At 28.9% G+C, this 18,590-nt stretch overlaps 3 protein-coding genes across 3 annotated transcripts; 1 reads left to right on the top strand and 2 right to left on the bottom strand.

Annotated features, from left to right (window-relative positions):
- The first annotated feature begins 14,159 nt into the window (after window positions 1–14,159).
- Window positions 14,160–14,889, top strand: LOC148576475 (uncharacterized). Its single transcript, XM_088502728.1, has 4 exons — window positions 14,160–14,195; window positions 14,390–14,446; window positions 14,593–14,653; window positions 14,708–14,889. The coding sequence occupies exons 1-4, from the start codon at window positions 14,160–14,162 to the stop codon at window positions 14,887–14,889; spliced, it is 336 nt and encodes a 111-aa protein (XP_088358854.1).
- An 884-nt stretch (window positions 14,890–15,773) lies between these two features.
- LOC107606364 (uncharacterized) lies at window positions 15,774–16,304 on the bottom strand. Its single transcript, XM_016308431.1, has one exon. It carries the CDS (start codon window positions 16,302–16,304, stop codon window positions 15,774–15,776), a length of 531 nt encoding a protein of 176 aa, XP_016163917.1.
- A 2-nt stretch (window positions 16,305–16,306) lies between these two features.
- On the bottom strand, window positions 16,307–17,355 carry LOC148576474 (uncharacterized). The gene is made up of 2 exons (XM_088502727.1): window positions 16,959–17,355; window positions 16,307–16,716 (listed from the first exon to the last, which is right to left on the bottom strand). The coding sequence occupies exons 1-2, from the start codon at window positions 17,353–17,355 to the stop codon at window positions 16,307–16,309; spliced, it is 807 nt and encodes a 268-aa protein (XP_088358853.1).
- Between the last annotated feature and the right edge of the window lie 1,235 nt (window positions 17,356–18,590).

Genomic DNA, 18,590 nt, shown 5'->3' with positions numbered 1-18,590 from the left:
AATTTTTTTATTAATAAAGGAGTTGGGTTCTCAATCTCTCTAAATTTAGTATTTTTTATAATTTTTAAAATAGTTCATCCACATAGATTCATTCTTTATTTTTTAAAATTATGTTCAAACTTTTCATCTTTTTGAATCATTTTTAGTTGTTTAACAAAATAATTATTTCTTCTAACTTTTCATCAATGTTCATAGTCTTAATGGTTTTACTTTTAGTTTTGACATATCAATTATATTTTGTTGATTTTCTTTCTTGAAAATATTTTCTAAACAATATTTCTTAAATAGTTGTTCTATTTCATTTATTAGACTAGAATTATCTTATATTTTTTCTTTATTATTTTGATAATTATTTGTGTAGTTTAAATTTTCTTTTCGAGAATATCTATTATAGAATTTAATTGAGAGTCAAAATTATGGTGGAAATATGAAAAATCTTTATCGAAATGATAATTTTCTGGATTTCATGGGATATATAAGCTTTTTTTGGACTTTGAATTTCTTAAATAAAATTAATTGTAAAATTAAGATTTTGTGAAAAATTCATTTTATATTAATTTAAGAAATTCAGTCTTATTATAAATGACATTAGTTATAAAAGCATTAATTTTTCATTTATTAATTTTGATAATATAGATATTTCTTTTCTTAATCCTTTTAATTTATTTAATGGCTTACTTTCTTACATGAGATTTTTTTTTTCTTGTTATTTTCATTGGAGTAGGTGTTTATATAAATAAAATTATCAAAATAGGTTGCAATATAGCATATGGCAATGGAGTATCGTCGATCCTATCTTTACTCCATCTACATTAAGAAAAATGTTCATCATCCTTTTTCTATAACCATCATGTAGGGCTGCATATGGATCGGATAATATCCGCATATCGCGGTAATTATTTGCATCTGATCTGAATTTTGTGGATATTATCCGATCCGCAGAGTCATCGGATCGGATCGGATCGGATCTGCACTATAGTCGGATCGAATTGCGGATTTGGCAGTGATATCCGCGGATCCGATCCGCAAATTCGCATATCCACACATCACATATAAATAGCATAGTTTAAGAAAATAAACCCTAATGTGATATGAATTTTAGTGTGTTATTTATGAATTTTATGATATTTTGTTTTTAATTTTTTATGTTGTCCTTCAACTTAGAATAATTAAACTTAAATATTGTGTTATTATTTTGTTTTTGTTATTCAAAAGAACTATTATTGATAATATTTTAGGAGTAAATAGGCTTAAACAGATAAAAAATGAATTTTTTGAATTTTTTTGTAAAAATAGTCAAATAGAATATTAAAATAGTTTTTTTTTTTAATTATGCGGATATACCCGATATCCGATCGGATCGGATCGGATCCGCAAGTATGCGGATCGGATCGGATCCGGCCTAAAAAAATGCGGATATCGTATCCGATCCGATCCGATGAGTGCAGTGCGGATCGGATAGAATTTTAGGCTATATCCGATCCGATCCGATCCGTGTGCAGCCCTACCATCATGGGTCCTTAATTAAAAAAAAATAGAAAAGTTTTTTTGTTTAAATAAAATAAAAATTTAACATTATTTACAGATATAAACGTATTTAAAAAAATTATATTTTTTTATTTTTTAATTATTTGAGTACTGAAAATGAGATAATTATAAATTTATCTTATTTGTAGTAACAATAAGATAAATAAAAAATTGTAACTACATATTTTGATTGTTCACAAAAAAAATTATAAATTTTTTGCTCTATCTTATTGCTACTGAAAATAAAATGCGTTTATAATTATCTTATTTTTTTGGTGACTTTATAATTATCTTGTTTACAATACCAATAAAATATGTTCATAATTTATTGCCATTGAAATAAAATTACATTTGTAGTATTATTTAAATTGATTTAGAAGTTAAAAATCAACATAATTTTATATGCTATAGTTTTAAAAATTGGATCGAAACTACTAATTCAATCGGATTAACTAAAAATCAATTATTAAATCAGATTAGATAAAACAATTAGTTGACCAATAACCGATCAAAGAATTAAAAATATAGGTCAAAGAATCGATTAACCAGTGAAATCAATATAATTTTTAGTAATTAACTAATTTAAAATAATAAAACACAAAAATCACCTTTTTTTTTCAAAAATTATATATTATATATAAATATATTATTTTATTATATCAATTCCATCCCTATCGAACTTCAATTACATCTTTAAACCTTTAAACTTCAAACTCTACTAGATTTCAAAACCTTGCTGTTTACATATATTCATTTAATCTTCATTTTATAAATTAATCCAATTTTATTCAAAAATAGCAATTTATATGGTATTAAGTGGAATTTGTTTTTTAAGCCAATCCCATTTAAACTTGGATTTAACACTATTATTTTTTCACAAAATTATATCGAGTTAAAAGTTAAATTTTTTTTGAAAGATTATTCATTTTTTAAATTGGTTATCGAAAGATTAAATTAGTTATATGAGTCCCTAAAAGTTAAAACGTAAGCCAAATTGATCATTTCATTAGTTAGATGATGATATAGTAAATTAATATCACGTATCACAAAGTAATTGGCCGACGTATCAAGTTAGTGACATGTGGCATGTCAGTGTTATCTGGCAAATGTCATAAATTTATTTAGAATCAAATTAATATTTGAAAATACATACATAAGTCATTTTTATCCCTAAAATTTAAAAAATTGATCAAATTAGTCCTTATATATGTATTTCTTTTATTTTTCTTTATAATATTAACATTTTAATATGTTTTAATCCAACTAATATTAATCTCAATTTTTACACCTTAATAAACAAATTTTTCTTCAAATAAAATAATAAAATAATTAAATCATTACAAAGTTATTTTTATTTGTGATTTTAGATTTTATATTTTTGAATTCTAGTTCTTTTGTAGTGAATTTTTTTTTATAAAATAATTTTATCAAATTGTTTTTAATTATATACTAAAAATTTTAATCTTTTAGATCTCACTAAATATATATAGTAGTTATTTTAAACTTTTAATCTTTTAAATTTCAGTCAAAATTTAGTCTAATCTAAAACTAGTTGTCCACTTTTATTTTTCTATATTTGTTTTAGTTCAAAATTCTTTTTAACAAATTAAATTAAAAAAATGACAATTAAAAATACATAGAAAAACGGAAATAACTAAATAGTAATAATATTAATAAAAAAATTACATTAAAATATTAAGATTTAACAGAGATCTCGCAAATTAGTTTTCAATTAAATTGGTTTTTAATTATTGAGTTCTATCACATAAGTTAAATAATAACAAAAATTATAAATTAAAAAAAATAAAAATTTAAATTTTAAAATAACTACTATATTTATTTAGTAAGATTTAAAAAAATAAAATTTTAAGTATATAATTAATAATAGTTTGATAAAATGATCTAAATAAAAAATTTCACTAAAAAAATAAAATTTAAAAATAAAAAATTTTAAAATATAAATGACAAAATAACTTTGTAATAAATTATTTATTTCTATTATTTTATGTAAAAAAATTTTTGTTTATTAAGATCTAAAAAATGATATTAAAATTAGTAGTATTAAAAATTTTAAAAATCTAATAGTATGAAGAAAAAAAAGAGAGATTTATATAGGGGCTAATTTAAATAATTTTTAAAATTTTAGGTATAAAAATGATTTACATGTGTATTTTAAGAACTAATTTGAGTCTAAATAAATTTATAACATATTAGATAATATGTGATATCATCCAATTACTTTGTGATACGTGATATTAATTTTCTATGTCATCATGCTACATAATATTTAATATGATATATTATCATCTAATTAACAAAGATACTAATTTAACTTATATTTTATTTTTTAAAGATTAATATAATTAATTTAATTTAAAAAATAAATGATCTTTTAAAAATAATCTTTATCATTGACTCAAATTATATTTATTTCAAATTTAAAATTTAAAGTTTAATATTTTTTATAGGTAAATATTATAGTGTTTAAAAAATAATACTATTTACTAAAAAAAATTAAAAATTAATATTTAATTTAAAAATCATTAAAATAAATTATTTTTAAAATTTAAAATTTATCACAAAAAATAAGTTAAATAACAATGATAGATATCATAGAATTGGCCTATTTTATAATAGGTTATGATAAGCACGGTTCCAGGGAAGTTGCATTATTTATTGCGTGAAAGCGGTCCTGTTGAAATTTTTATTGAAACTTTAAATTTTCTATTGGAAGAAGTTAAGGCAAGTCCGGCAAGCACGGTTGTGGGGGAAGTAAAACTGAATTTGGACTGAATTCATAGCCATTAATAAAATTTAAATTAAAATAAATTTACTGTATGGTTGTAATTTACCGGAACTGCAGCTTTCATTTCTATGAGAATCTCTTATTAAAAATTTAAAAAATTAAATCTAAAAAAGTTTTTAAAATTGGTTATATACTAAAATTATTTCTGAAATTTTAATTATATTAATTATATTTTTGAAATTGAAAAAAATTATACTATATTAATCTTTGATCCGTTTCTCGTTAACAATGCGCTGACATGACTTGATGATGTAGACATTTAGAGATATATGTTACATCACGATTTAGTCACGTATAACAGTATGATGACATGTCGGTTAGTGACACGTGACATGCTGACGTGGATGGTTATGTCACGTGTCATAATGCTATTTTACTACGAGTCGGATTATGTTACATATCATAATATTATTTGTCCGCGTGTCATTCACTATATCATCGTTACATATGCACCAAATCAATCCCTTACTTTACATTAAATGACTCATTTTAATCTATAAAATTTAATATTATACACCAAATTAGTTCATTCATTAGTTTTTTCTCTTTTTTTGTAAATTTGAAATTCTTAATTTTTTTGATACACTAATTTTAATTATATTTTTTATTATACAATTTTTTATAATAATTTTTTTATTAATAATTTTAACACATATTATTAGAGCACATGTTAGTTAAATCTAAAAATTTTTTATTGCTTCTTGAGTTTATTTGTATCTGTTTTAATATTGTTCAAACCATAGTTACAATAAGTATTTATATTAATTAATAGTGTCATATATGAAAGGGCCATCGAGCTAATAGATAAAATGAATTATTATAATCGATAGTATAAATCTATTTTATTAATTTAGTGAAAAGTCAATTATATATGGAATCGAACATTCTTAAAACAGATAATGAATTTATATGAGTTAACAAGTGCCTTATCAAGTATTCTTAAAGTATTTATTAAGGTGTTAAATATTAAAAAGTTTGTATTAAGAATAAGGTTGGAAGTGAGTCAAGCCAGCTCGAGCTCGACTCGTTAATAGCTCGAGCTCGACTCGTTTATAGCTCGATAAGCTAAACTCGTGAGTTGGTGAGTTAAGCTTGAGGTTGGAATTGAGCTCATAAATTAAATGAGCCGAGCTTGAGTTTGGATAAACTCAGCTCATTAGCTCGTAAGTTGGCTCGATTATATATATACATATGAAATAGTAATATTTAATTATGTATATATATTAATGATCTTAATTGTTTAAAATTTTATATTTATTTTTTATATATAATTTTGATGTAGGATATAAATAAAAAATTTATAATTTATTGATAGATAAATAATATATAAAATTGATCTTTTTAAATATTTTTAAAAATATATAAGTTATAATTTATTGATATAAGATTATAGATTATGTTCTTATTATTTGAGTCAGTTCGTGAGTTCGAACCAGCTTGTGAGTTTTCGCTGAGCCGAACTTGAGCTTAAGAAATAGGTTCGATTGTTAATGAGTCGAGTCGTGAGTCAAGCTCAATTTTAGTGAGCCGAGCTTGAATTTGGTCCAGCTCGACTCAACTCGGCTCACTTCCAACCCTAATTAAGAAATATTATTATACTCTTAACTTACAATATCAATATATATCTCATATAATTCTTTTAATAAAATATTGTAGAAAAACTTTGTATAATTAAAACTAAAATTTTAAAATCACCTTATAAAAACACTTATATTTAAATAACTCGTGAAAAGATAAAATTAAAATTAATGTATTTAAAGATATTAAAAATTTTGAATTTATAAAAAAATAGAAAAAAATTTATGAATGGATTCATTTGGTGCACGACATTTAATTTCAGAGACTAAAATGAGTCATTTGATGTAAAATAAGGAACTAATTTGGTGCATATATCTAACAATGATATAGTGGATGACACATAGACTAATAATTTTGCGACACGTGACACAACCATCTACGTCAGCATGTTACGTGTCGTTGACCGATACGTCATTATACTGTTATACCTGGCTAAATTATAAGGTGACACTGTCACTAAAGATCCACGTCATTAAGTTATATCAGATCAGCACGTGTTAATAAAAAATAGGTCAAGAATTAATATAGTACATTTTTTTTAAGAATTTAATAAAATTTAAAAGTTTAATTTTAAATTTTAATAAGATATAAATTTAAACTAGGTTGTTGTTGCCTTGTTGCTGCACGGTTGTGAGTTTTATCATTTATTTTATTTTAAATTTATTAATTGATGAAAATGATTTTAAATTTTTTGAGAAGGAAAGAAAAATTGTGGTGCTAATAATAAATAAGAATTATGGTTTTAGATTATTCACTGTTATTTTCAATGTATGGTTATGAACTTTATTTGCAAGGTGATTTGTATAAATCTTTATGGTAATATAAATAAAGAATTTTTGTTTGTTAACATAATACTTATATATTGAGTTTGAAGATTATTTATTTAGATGTTGTCACTAAAATTTTTTAAATATTTAAAATTTTAAAATTTAGATATAATATTATATAATTGAGGTTGTTAGATATTATTTATACCTTGACCCAAAAATATAAAGTTAGGTCTAATAAAGATAAAGGTTTACCTAAAAAAAGGATGGCCTCCTCTACTTACTCGATCTCATAGAGGTCGGGCAACCATCTCCTGAAATATCTCCTACTATCTTTATTTTATCTAGAAAAAAGATCTCAACAAGCTCCGAAGATAAAGAAAATGGTTATCCACCCACAAAGGTGGAACTACTCTAAAAGATGGTTGTCTCTCTACTATAAATACACTAACACCCTCAGGTATATTCAGAACCCAATCTACTAAAAACCTGCTTAAAACTTTTGCTAACTTAAATATCGCATTCTCTTGCAGGTACCACCCCACCTCCTTACGAGGAACTCGGATGGCGGCACCTCGGCACTAGCAAAAGTCGAGCGCTGTCTCAGAAGGAGTCTGGACCTCATGTTCAGGTCCAAATCACCGTTTCAGGTAACTCTCAGAACATTGGCGCCATTGCCGAGTATCTGGAAGTCTACATCCACATATGTTGAACAACCAGTATGAAGACGGTCACATAGCGTCTGAGTCGGAGCCAGAGCCCCACCATGACGACTTGACGCCCCGAGAGAGAACAATCGCCCCCCACAGAGAAGGAATATCGGGAAACCCTCATCTCCAGGGATTTATTTGGAGGTCCACCCGTTCAAAGATGAAGAACCTCCCCATCCGACGGAGATACTAGGGTTAGTTCACGGCCACCGTGGACGATTAGAACAACTCGAGTTGGAGACTGAACGACAACAGAAAGCAGAAAGAGAATTACGAAAAGAAGTGCGACAATGGAAAGAGCTGGAGGAAAAGCTCTTGAAGTTAGAAGCCGACCTCCGAAGCCGGAACAATTGGACAGATTGAGAGAAAAGCTCTCTTGGAGGTGAAGATCTGTTTGTTGAAGAGATCATGCGAGCTCGGGTTCCCATAAACTTTAAAATCCCCTGACATCGATCTCTACGACGGAACGATCGATATGATGCATTACCTTAGCAATTTCAAAAGTCGGATGTACCTACCAAACGCATCTGATGCAATTTGTTGCAAAGCCTTTCCGATAACTTTGACTAAAGCAGCAATGAAATAGTTTGATAACTTAGCACCCAGGTCGGTAACTTGCTTTGATGACCTGACAGGAAATTCCTTACCAGATTTTCAATTTAGAAAGACAAAGTCAAGCATACTCCAAGCCTCCTGCTAGGGGTCAAGCAAGAAGTCAGAGAGACACTCCGAGATTATATAGAGAGATTTAATAAAGCCAGCTTTGAAATACAAAACTTGCCTCCTGAAGCAGTACTAATGGGGTTGGTTAATGGCCTTAAAGATGGGTCGTTCTCCCAATCCATATCTAAGCGACATCCGACTTCCTTGTATGAAGTACAAGAACGGGAAGAAAAATATATTAACATGGAGAAAAATTTTCGACTTAGAGAGTCTCTCCCAAGGCCCAACTTGTCTTACCAAAGTCGGGACAAGGAGAAGGAAGCCAAGATAAAAAAAGAATATAACTCATAAAAGTCTCAAAGATACCATAACTATGCCTCACTCTGAGTTTCTTTTGTAGATATTTACAGGGAGATATGCCACACCGAAAATCTTTCACCTCTTCAGCCTATCAAACATAAAAAGGCTGGAAGTTAGACAGAATATTGCGAGTATCACAGACTGTACAAATATTCTACCAATAATTGTTATGACTTAAAGAATATCGTAGAAAAGCTGGCCAGGGTAGGTTGGCTAGAAAGATACTTGGCTGAGAGATCAGACGGCCAAAGAAAGAGGAAAAGAGATGATGAGGATGGAGGACGGCAAGATCATCCCCTGCAAACTCTTGAGAGGCACGTACATATGATAAACGGAAGGTTTGCAGGAGGAGGAATCTCAAAATCATCATGTAAAAGACATCTCAAAGAAGTATATCAAGTCGAGAAAGACAACAGAATTCTCGATTTACTGACCATCTCGTTCACCAAAGAGGATTTATAAGGGGTGACATCTGGCCACAATGACTCAATAGTGATAACAATGATCCTTATCAATGCAAATCTTCATAGAACTTTGGTGGACCAAAGAAGTTCGGCGAATATACTGTTTAAGCCCACTTTCGACAAGTTTAGGCTAGAAGAAAGGATCTAAAGGCGTATCCAGACAACCTTTTCGGGTTAGGAAATACGCCGATCCGACCTTTAGGGTTCATCTCATTGTACACCACCTTTGGTAAAGGCTTGAGGTCAAAGACGTTAAGTTTTGACTACATCGTAGTCGACGCCATATCTGCTTACAATACCTTAATAGGTTGGACCACTTTAAACTACTAGCAGCAAATGTCTCCACGTCTCACCTATGCATGAAGTTTTCAACTGTTAGATTTGTTTACTCTCTAACCAATCTTACCACTCTTTGTTGCAGCCTTGACATCTATTATATATTTCTAATTTTACAACCAAAATGTGCCACATGTCACTCCCTCGTTGCAATTGAAATCAAATCTTTCCCTTTAAAATTAAAGAGTTATTCCTTCCTCCCTATTTTTTTCTCTATCGCTTTTATTTCTTCAACCACTCTATCTCTTTTATATATCATTATCAATATCAATGACTACTTACTAATTTGACAATCAAAATGTGCAACATGTCATTCTTTAATTGTATTAAAATTAAAATTGAAATATACCTATATTATGTATCATATATAACTATCTAATTTAATAACCAAATGTGTCACATGGCACTCTCTTATTAAAATTGAGAAATAAATCTTTTTCTCCAAAATTAATAAACTACTTCCTAAATTATCTCATCTACCTCTCTCCATTTTTCTATTTCTCTCTACCATTTTCACTCTATATATATTTTATATTTTATATTAATAATTTGACAAATTAAGATATGTCATCCGATATTTTTTATTACAATTGAAATAAAATTTTTCTTTTAAAATTAACAAACTCTTACTCTCACTCTCATTTTTCATCTTTATCTTTCTCTCTCTTTTCTCTCATTTTTTATTTTTTCTACCTTTCTGTTCTACAGAAAACAAAATTAACAAAATAATATAATTCAAATAAAAAAATTATTATTATATATATTTTTAGTTTTTTTTATTTAATTTTAAATTTTCACTACTTATCTTTCTAATCTATATTTTTATTTCTCTTCTTTCAAATATTTATTACATATAATTTGGAGGGAATACTAATGTTATAATTAAAAGTTAGAATCAAGATTCAATTGTTTAAAAAAAAAATTAATTTTTAATTAATTTTATAACTAGCAGTATAATTTTTTTATGTTAATATCTAATTATATTTTTATATACATAGAGAGAAAAATATTATTTTTAATTAGCAAGTGTAAAAATTAATTATTTCTATTTATGCAACAGACTTAACACCTAATTAAATGTAAAAGTATACACGTTAAATTATTTCAAAGTTTAGATAACGAATATTAAAATTTATTATTAATAAAAATTAGACTTTTTATATAAAAATAATAACTAAAAATCTTATTATTTAATTTTTTTATCTACAAAGATATTGATCTTTTTAGTTGGAGATTTTTGTCAATCTACATTTTTTTTGTAAAAGTGGTTTGATTTTAAAATTTTTTTGTACTATGCATAATCTATACTGTCAGAATAAAGTAGATCGTAATTTTAAAAAAATTATATTTTTATAATATTATTATGAGTAAAAATACTAGTAATGCATAAAATATATAAATTTATATATATATATATATATATATATATATATATATATATATATATATATATATATATATATATCAATCAGCAACTACCCGTTTAATTAGAAACTTGGCCAATAAAAGAGTTGTACTACATCAAACACTATTTGACTATATAAAACATCATTATATTATGTGCATAAAATTATATATAAAGAGATAAGCCATTAATATGATAAAATTAACATTTGCGAAACGCAAACTATATTCCTGTAGATGCTTCACATGGAGTTAATTAGTACTATTCAATATATATTCAATTCAAAATGTTGCAATAATGGTACTTGCTAACACTCTCTATCAGTTAGATATCTCCTTTATATATAAAACTATAAAAAGAAAGCAGGAAATGGTTCTTTACTTGACAAGTGTCTAACCTGTCTGAACGACACATGGCACACTAAAAAAATAAAGGTATCAAAGTAAATATATATCTAAAATGACAAAATTTGGACATTTAGCGACAACCATTTTCATAAGCTACTGCATTTTAAAATTTAAAAACTCAGATCTCTCTCCATCGTTCTCTTTGCTTGCCGGTACGGAATCTCAGCACCGTCACCGAAGTAAACACAAAATCTTTGTTCACAATGCAAACAGAGGAACCGCCGTTAGAACAGCGGCAGCTGCGAGTGGTGTTCCTGCCAACAGTGAAAAAGGAGTAGCTAGAAGCAAGTTGATGACACGGTGAAGAGAACGAGAGCTCTGAGATCCTACCATGACGGTGTTGCAGAGGTAATTTTTTTTAAGTAGAAATTTATTTTATATTTTCTTAACACGATTTAATTCACCCTTATTCACAGATCTGGCTTTTACCATTGTTAGCTTTGTGTAGTGTCTTTTAAACCGGGTAACCTTAGGTTGGTTTGAGAGTTTATTATCCATTGGTTTAAGCATGTAGTTTCAGTGAAACCCACTCCAATTTGAGCGGTTTTTTTTCTTTTGAATTTTAAAATTTGAGCGCAAATTTACCATTTGAAATTGGTACGCGAATTTAAACTCAAAGAGAATTAATAAAGAATCAAGAAAGGTACATAGTCAGTGTCTCTGAGGGAGGCAGACCTATAAGGGGAGGTTGAGAGAATGAATGCTAAGGTAAAGATGGAGAAACTTTAGATTATATCTTTAGGAAGATCAAACATAAGACAAAAGCAAAAGAAAGAATAAAACATCAAATTGTGTTTTTTTATTCGTTTGAGTTTATACGACCCAACAAAGCAGGCTCGAATTGACAAATTGATGGTACAAGATCAAACTGTTAATGAGAGGGGTTGGTACAAGTAGAGTATATCACTACTTGATTCTTTTGGCTTTCTAAGTTAAAATGGCTGCATTTTTATTTGTGTTTGTACTCCATGTATTTTATGACAGGAGGAACGGGCTGCGCTCGTAGATTGATGCAAGATTGATTGCAGCCGCAACAAGGGACAAGGACTAGAAAAGTTTCATTTATTGTTGAGATTTGTATTTTTAACTATTATCAATACTTAATGTGTTGAGATAGTAATATTCAGGGCATAAGTGCTCACATTCAATTTGGAACTGAGGCATGTGGCAATAAAAAAATATTTTCATGTCTTTTTAACATATGGTTCTATTTGTTGTTTGGAAAGATGTGACTTTTGGAGCAAATAATAAAGGAATTGAAAGAATGAAATAAGAATGGCTTAGAGATTGAGACATGAGGTTCATGTTCAATTGCCAATGATCTTTGAATCAAGGGTTAAGGGTGCCTTTGGTTTAAATATATATCAAAGTTTAAAATAAAAATGCTTTTGTCTTTATGAGTTTACTTTTATTGATTCATGAGTTTACTTTTGTTGGTTTTGTTTGATTGATAAGAAAGAAGTAGGACTTTTAATCAAATAAAAAAAATAGTTATTTTTTGTGTGCTATGGTTGGCTACGAATATTTGCTATACCATCATTTGAAAGTAATAGTGATAACACAGAACTAGGTATATATATATATATATATATATATATATATATATATATATATATGGTTTTGCTATTTAGTGATTTTGTGTCTGTTTTGAAATTAGAGTGTTGATTTAATATGTTTTAAATGAAGTTCAATTAGATCGATCTTTTAGTTTTTTAAGGGGTATCCAAATTAGTATTCTAAATTTTGAATTATTTATGGTTGGCTTGACTGGACCAATAAATAAAATGAAGCATCCAGGCTTTGTTTAGACAAAACCAATTGGATAATATACCAAGGATTACTACTTCTAACATGTCATATATGTGAAAAAAGAAATTCAGAATAGTTGTGGATCAAGTTTGAGGAATATTTATAAGTGTACACTTAGTTTTAGAAATGCTATAAGATCAAATTTTATATATTTATTTTTTTAACGAGATTGAACATCAATATTATAAAAAAAATTAATTAATCAATCTATTTATATACTAAATAAATTAACTCCTCATAAATATGTATTAATTTTTTTATAAACAAAATATACATAAATACAATAAAATAGATTATGTACACAATTCACGCAACGCGCGGAAATCACACTAGTTGTAGGAAAGGGAGGATTTGACGGAAGTGAAGGTAGAGTTGATGAGGCGATCGAGGTGTTTGGGATTTTTTATAATTCTGAATTAACAAACGAAGTGGTACGAGAATGAATTTAGGGAAAATTAATATAAAGGACCATTAATAAAACTTAATTAATAAAAAGGATTATTAATTTTAAAATTATTAAAAAGGACTAATTTATATATTATTAAAAATAAAAATGAAAAATAAAAAATAAAAAGACAATAATATCCAATAATCTTTCTTCTCCTTCCCCTTGTTTTCTTTCCCATCTTCTTCACCTATTCTCAAACCCACTCCATACCCAACCTAAGGAAAACGTCGGTGGCGCGCGCTTGAGAAGATTCGCCAAAGGTAGAATCGTCGTATCAGAGGTGGAATCGATGTCGTCTTCGTCGCGTCAAAAGAGATTCGTCTTCATTACCATCCAGCAAAGTTGTCAAAGGCAAAATCGTTATCTTCGGGCAGAATCGTCTTCTGAAGCTCGTCGCCGGCGGTGAAACTCATTCGTCCCACGTCGACCATTGCTCCTTTGACTCCTCCAGTCGCTCGCAGCAGCAAGCCCCACCTGAAGCTCCCCAAAGCCACACGCTTATTTCAGGTTCAAGTCCCTGCCTTAAGCTTTTGAGCTATATTAGTATCCTTGAAATTAAAAATTGTATAGCTTTTAAGGTGAAAACTGCAATACATGATGAAGTTTGAACATTTTCAATTTATGAATAAGATTTTAGTGTGATGTGAAAATGCCTTAATTCAAACCTGATGATGCTATTAGTCACTGTTTTGTTTTACTGATTATGTGATTTTCAATTTTGTTTCTTTCAAGTTATAAGGGCATATGCATTAAACAAAATCTAAGTTACAATTTTTTTAATGAATATAGTAGTGCATTATTGATGTTAAGAGCGTTATCTTTGGCCCTAGTAAGAACTCTAATAACACTTGTTGTCTATATTGAAAAATACATTAATAAATGAATGAATCTGAATTTGAAGGGTTTATGTTCAAGGTGTGTTTGGTATGAGACTGAAAATAAAGATGGATCAGTTTTTGTTTCTAAACTTGTGTTCTAAAATTGTTCATGGACTTTAAACACAATGCTTTGGCGTTGCTTATGATTGTAGCATTTCTTTCTATTTGTCTAATTAGAAGAACCTGATTATATGTCATGACTCTTAATTATGTTTACACAAAAAAATGCAGGATTTCAAAGATAAAGAGCTTACTTCAACAACTTGGTCTAATAAAAAGGGTCATGTGGTAAGTATCACTACTAGCCTTTAGGTGGCTACAATTTAGTGACCTAAAATAATTTATATTGGTTATAATAATAAAAGTTTATGGTGATTGTTTTGCCAGAGAATTAACCAAAGTTCTTGATTTCACTTTGTACTTTGTTTCTACAGGCTCAGGCAAGACAGCAAGGAGAATACGAGACTCTCCACCGTGACTTAAATATTGGATTTGGTAAATGAAATTTTAGTCTTTTGGATTTTAAAAACTCGTTTCCAAATAATGAAGCTTCTGTCCATCTTCTTTGGCATAGAGAGGAAGATTTGATGGTGCCTGCTATAGTGCAACGATACATCGCCGAAAATCTTCCCTGGATTCAGTATCATGAACTCAAAGGATCTGTTCACTTGTTCCCTTATCTTGATGGTATAAGTGATACTATCATTAAGTCACTTTTAGGTGCAAAGTAGGCTTCTATGTTATGGTTAGTGACTGTTCTGTTCCGGCTTCGAGATTCGGCTTCTCCCTATCTGAAAATTCAAAGAGTTGATTAGAGTGAAATGTATTATCTACATTGAAACATCATTGAGTACACATGGCTGTAGGGAGAATAAGGTTACTTTCAAACATGAATTCTATCTCTTGCTTGAAAACAGATTGAAAGAGAAGCTGAAATGTTTCTCTACAGCCTCATTGAGTCTATGAACCTGAATTGATTTGAAATATGAATTTCTTTTTTATGAGTGTGATGATCATTATCCATGATTATTAGTAACTAGCAACTATCAAGGCTATCAATGAAGCATAAGGAATAATGGTATGAAAATATTAGAGTGGTCTAATTTTACTGGAAGACTGGTATGGAAGCACAATTATTCATTGGATCTTTGACTTGTAATGAAAATATCAATTGAAAATTTTATAGAAAGTGTTTCTTTTTCTAAGATTGTTTTGTTTAACTATGAGCAGAGTTACACAATTTTAGTGTAAAATTGCAGAGTTTGTGCAGAAAATTACAGAACATTAGTGCAAAATCATAGAAAAAAATTAAATTGTAGATTTTTATTTACTAAGTGCAGCAACTTTAATGCAGAATTGCACAATAGAACTAAAGCCAAACCTGTTGCATAATTCAAGTGCATATTTGCAGAAACGCTATTAAATCAACATAAAACTACAAAATTCAAGTGTAAGATTACACAAATTTAATTAAAAATCAAAGTAAAACTATAAAGTTTAAGTGCAGATACAATTAAGAAACTCAGCAGAATCACCTAATATGCATAACTTAAGAAAAACCAATATTGCAATTCTAAATGTGACAATCTATAAATTTAGAACTACCTAAAAAAATTCATATCTTTTCTGGATTAGGATTTCTACGTTTAGAACGATTATGACCACTCTGATCACATCGGCTACATTTGTAAACATGCACATCTTGAAATTGTGACTCTCGGCGCTTCTTGCATGGTCTTCCCGGAGGACGAGTTGTTGTAGGTGACATAAGAAAAATATTATTCTCCCAGTCTGTTAGGGTCAGGTTGTTGACATCAGGCATGTCATGAGTTTCAATTGGAATCATACTGCTCGCGTAAATCTTTTCTTGTGAACTTTTCAGATAGCACTCCTCTACATAGGTGTAGATGTTGCCATGTAATAATTTAATTGCAGCACAAGCATGTGGACATGGAATTTCAGTCATTTGCCATTCAAGACATGTACATTCTTTGCGTAGTAGATTCACACGTACATCAACATTTGACCCTCTAACCATAACATTATGATCTCCATATCTCACTGCTTTAAGAAACTCACTTCTAGCTACATGCTCCATCAATATTTTATCAATCTTTGGCCCAACTTCATTCTTCCATTTAGTCATCTCTAACTTTGCAGTATATAACAGATTTGCAAGTTGTCTCTATGCTCTGTTATTAAAGCACAAATACTATGAGTCCTCTCTTTTCTTATCCATGAATTAAATGATTCAGCTATATTGGTAGTTATGAGGTCCCATCGTCGATGAGGGAATTGAGACTTTGCCCATTTGTTAATATCTCCTTTAGTCTCTAACCAATTTGCAAGTTCTGGTGAAAATGCACGAAGTTGTTGCACAGTTTCTGTAAATTCTGTGCCAAAACGGGTATAACAAACTGCGTCTAGTAGTTTTTTTGCATCTTCTTTTACTTCATCGCGTATTCCCCTCTGTAACTTTTTAGTTTCTGCACAAAAATTTTCTTTCACATGTCGATAACAATAAGCATGTCTATCCCTGTCATATACTTGCTCCACAACTGCAATAATTGATGGATGCTTATCAGATATTAACGTAACTGGAATTGACCCAGTTAGTTCTTTCAAATTAGATAGGAACCAAAGCCAATTCTCATTATTTTCAGCGCTAACAATTGCATATGCAATCGGAATAAATCATTATTTGCATCGCATGTAGAGGCAGCTAGAAGAGTTCCCTTGTATGGACCACTTAAGTGGCAACCATCAATAAATAATATAGGCCTTGCTCCACGAAGAAAACCTGTCACACAACACCCATATGCAACAAAAAGCTTTTCAAATTGATAACTAGGAGAGCATGTCCATTTTGCAACTGTTTGTGGATCAGTTTTCACTAAACGATTACATATCCAAGGAATTAGCATATATGAATCTTTAGGTACGCCATTAATTTCAGCTAATGCTTTCTCTTTTGCAGCCCAAACTTGGTGATATGTTAGTGAAAATCCGTATTCCTTGAAAATATCATTTCGTATGTCATTAGGCAACTTGTCAGGAGTTAATCTCAACTTGTCGACAATAATTGAAGACACCAAATTAGATATGAAAGAGTGAGTACTTTCCAATACATCTTGAGTTGAGTGCTTATGATTCTTGATAAAATGTCTCATCACGAGGAACGAAGTATTTTTTTCCATAGCATAAGCTGACAATTTCCACGGACAACCTTCAACCTTGCACACACAAATTATTTTATCCGGACTGTTCTTTAAGAACTTGTATGTAAACTTATGAGCAATACCATATTCAAACAATGCTTTCCTTAGCTTACTTGCATTTTGAAAAATCTGTCCTTCTTCCTTTATAAGATCATTTCACTTAGCAGAGCCATTGATAATATGAGGTGTAGGGACAAGTTGGGTTGTACATAGAATTGGTGTCAATGGATTTTGACCATCAATATTAGTAACGACGTCGACTCCTTGAGTTGAATTACTTGATAGTGTACTAATCATAAAAAAAATTAAATTAATTTCATAACAATTCACTAATCACTAATATAAGAAAATTTATAAAAAGATAACCCAGTTGGAATACATACCTGTCATGAACGTTGTCGTCATTGTCCTCATGAGGTGCAATATCATGGTTAGTCTTTTCTACCTCCATGATATATACATGAGCTGTATCATCATTGAATGTGATCAATTAGTTAACACTATCAGTATCAATGAGATCTATGAGTTGAGATTGGTTAAACTTGACTGTGTAGGTAATGCGTTTATTCTGCATATTTTCCTTGGTTCGAAGCCATATCTTATGCATTAAATTTGAATGTGTGCATCCTTCTTCAATTAGCTCTCCTATGATTTTTCCTCCATGATAAATAATTTTCTGGTTTGGTACAACTTCAATATTACCTTCAATGTGAAAATAACAAAAAATTTATCGACGAACAGTAGATTCCATGTCTATGCAAAAATATAAAACAATAAATAACCAATAATGAGGGAAGAGACATTAAAATCTAAAAACGAGTTTGAAAGAAATATATTACTCAATAGCAATGTTTCTGCAAGAATATACCAGAAAATCAACTTACCTGCCAGGAGTATACTCATAGGTACTCCCAAGTCTTAAGTTTTGTGATTGGCAGCAACAAATGTCTCTATGAGTTATAGATGAAGAATAAGGATTTGAGTGTCATAGATAATTAAAAAAAAATTATGTTAAAAAAAAGAAATAAATGAAAAAATAATGTAAGGATATATTTGTCTCTTCACAAAAAAGATTTGGTCCTTTTTTTAAAATATTAAAAAATAAGTCTTTCTAAATAATTTTAAAATTAAAGGTCCTTTTTAATAATTAAATCTTCCTAATGATCCTTTATAATAATTTTTCCATGAATTTAGATGATATGTGCTTCATCACA

Source organism: Arachis ipaensis, chromosome B1 (assembly GCF_059453495.1).
Source record: "Arachis ipaensis isolate K30076 ecotype BB chromosome B1, ASM5945349v1, whole genome shotgun sequence".
Taxonomy (NCBI): Eukaryota; Viridiplantae; Streptophyta; class Magnoliopsida; order Fabales; family Fabaceae; genus Arachis; species Arachis ipaensis.
Note: the sequence above shows the minus strand (reverse complement) of the source record. Positions and strands in the feature narration are given on the sequence as shown.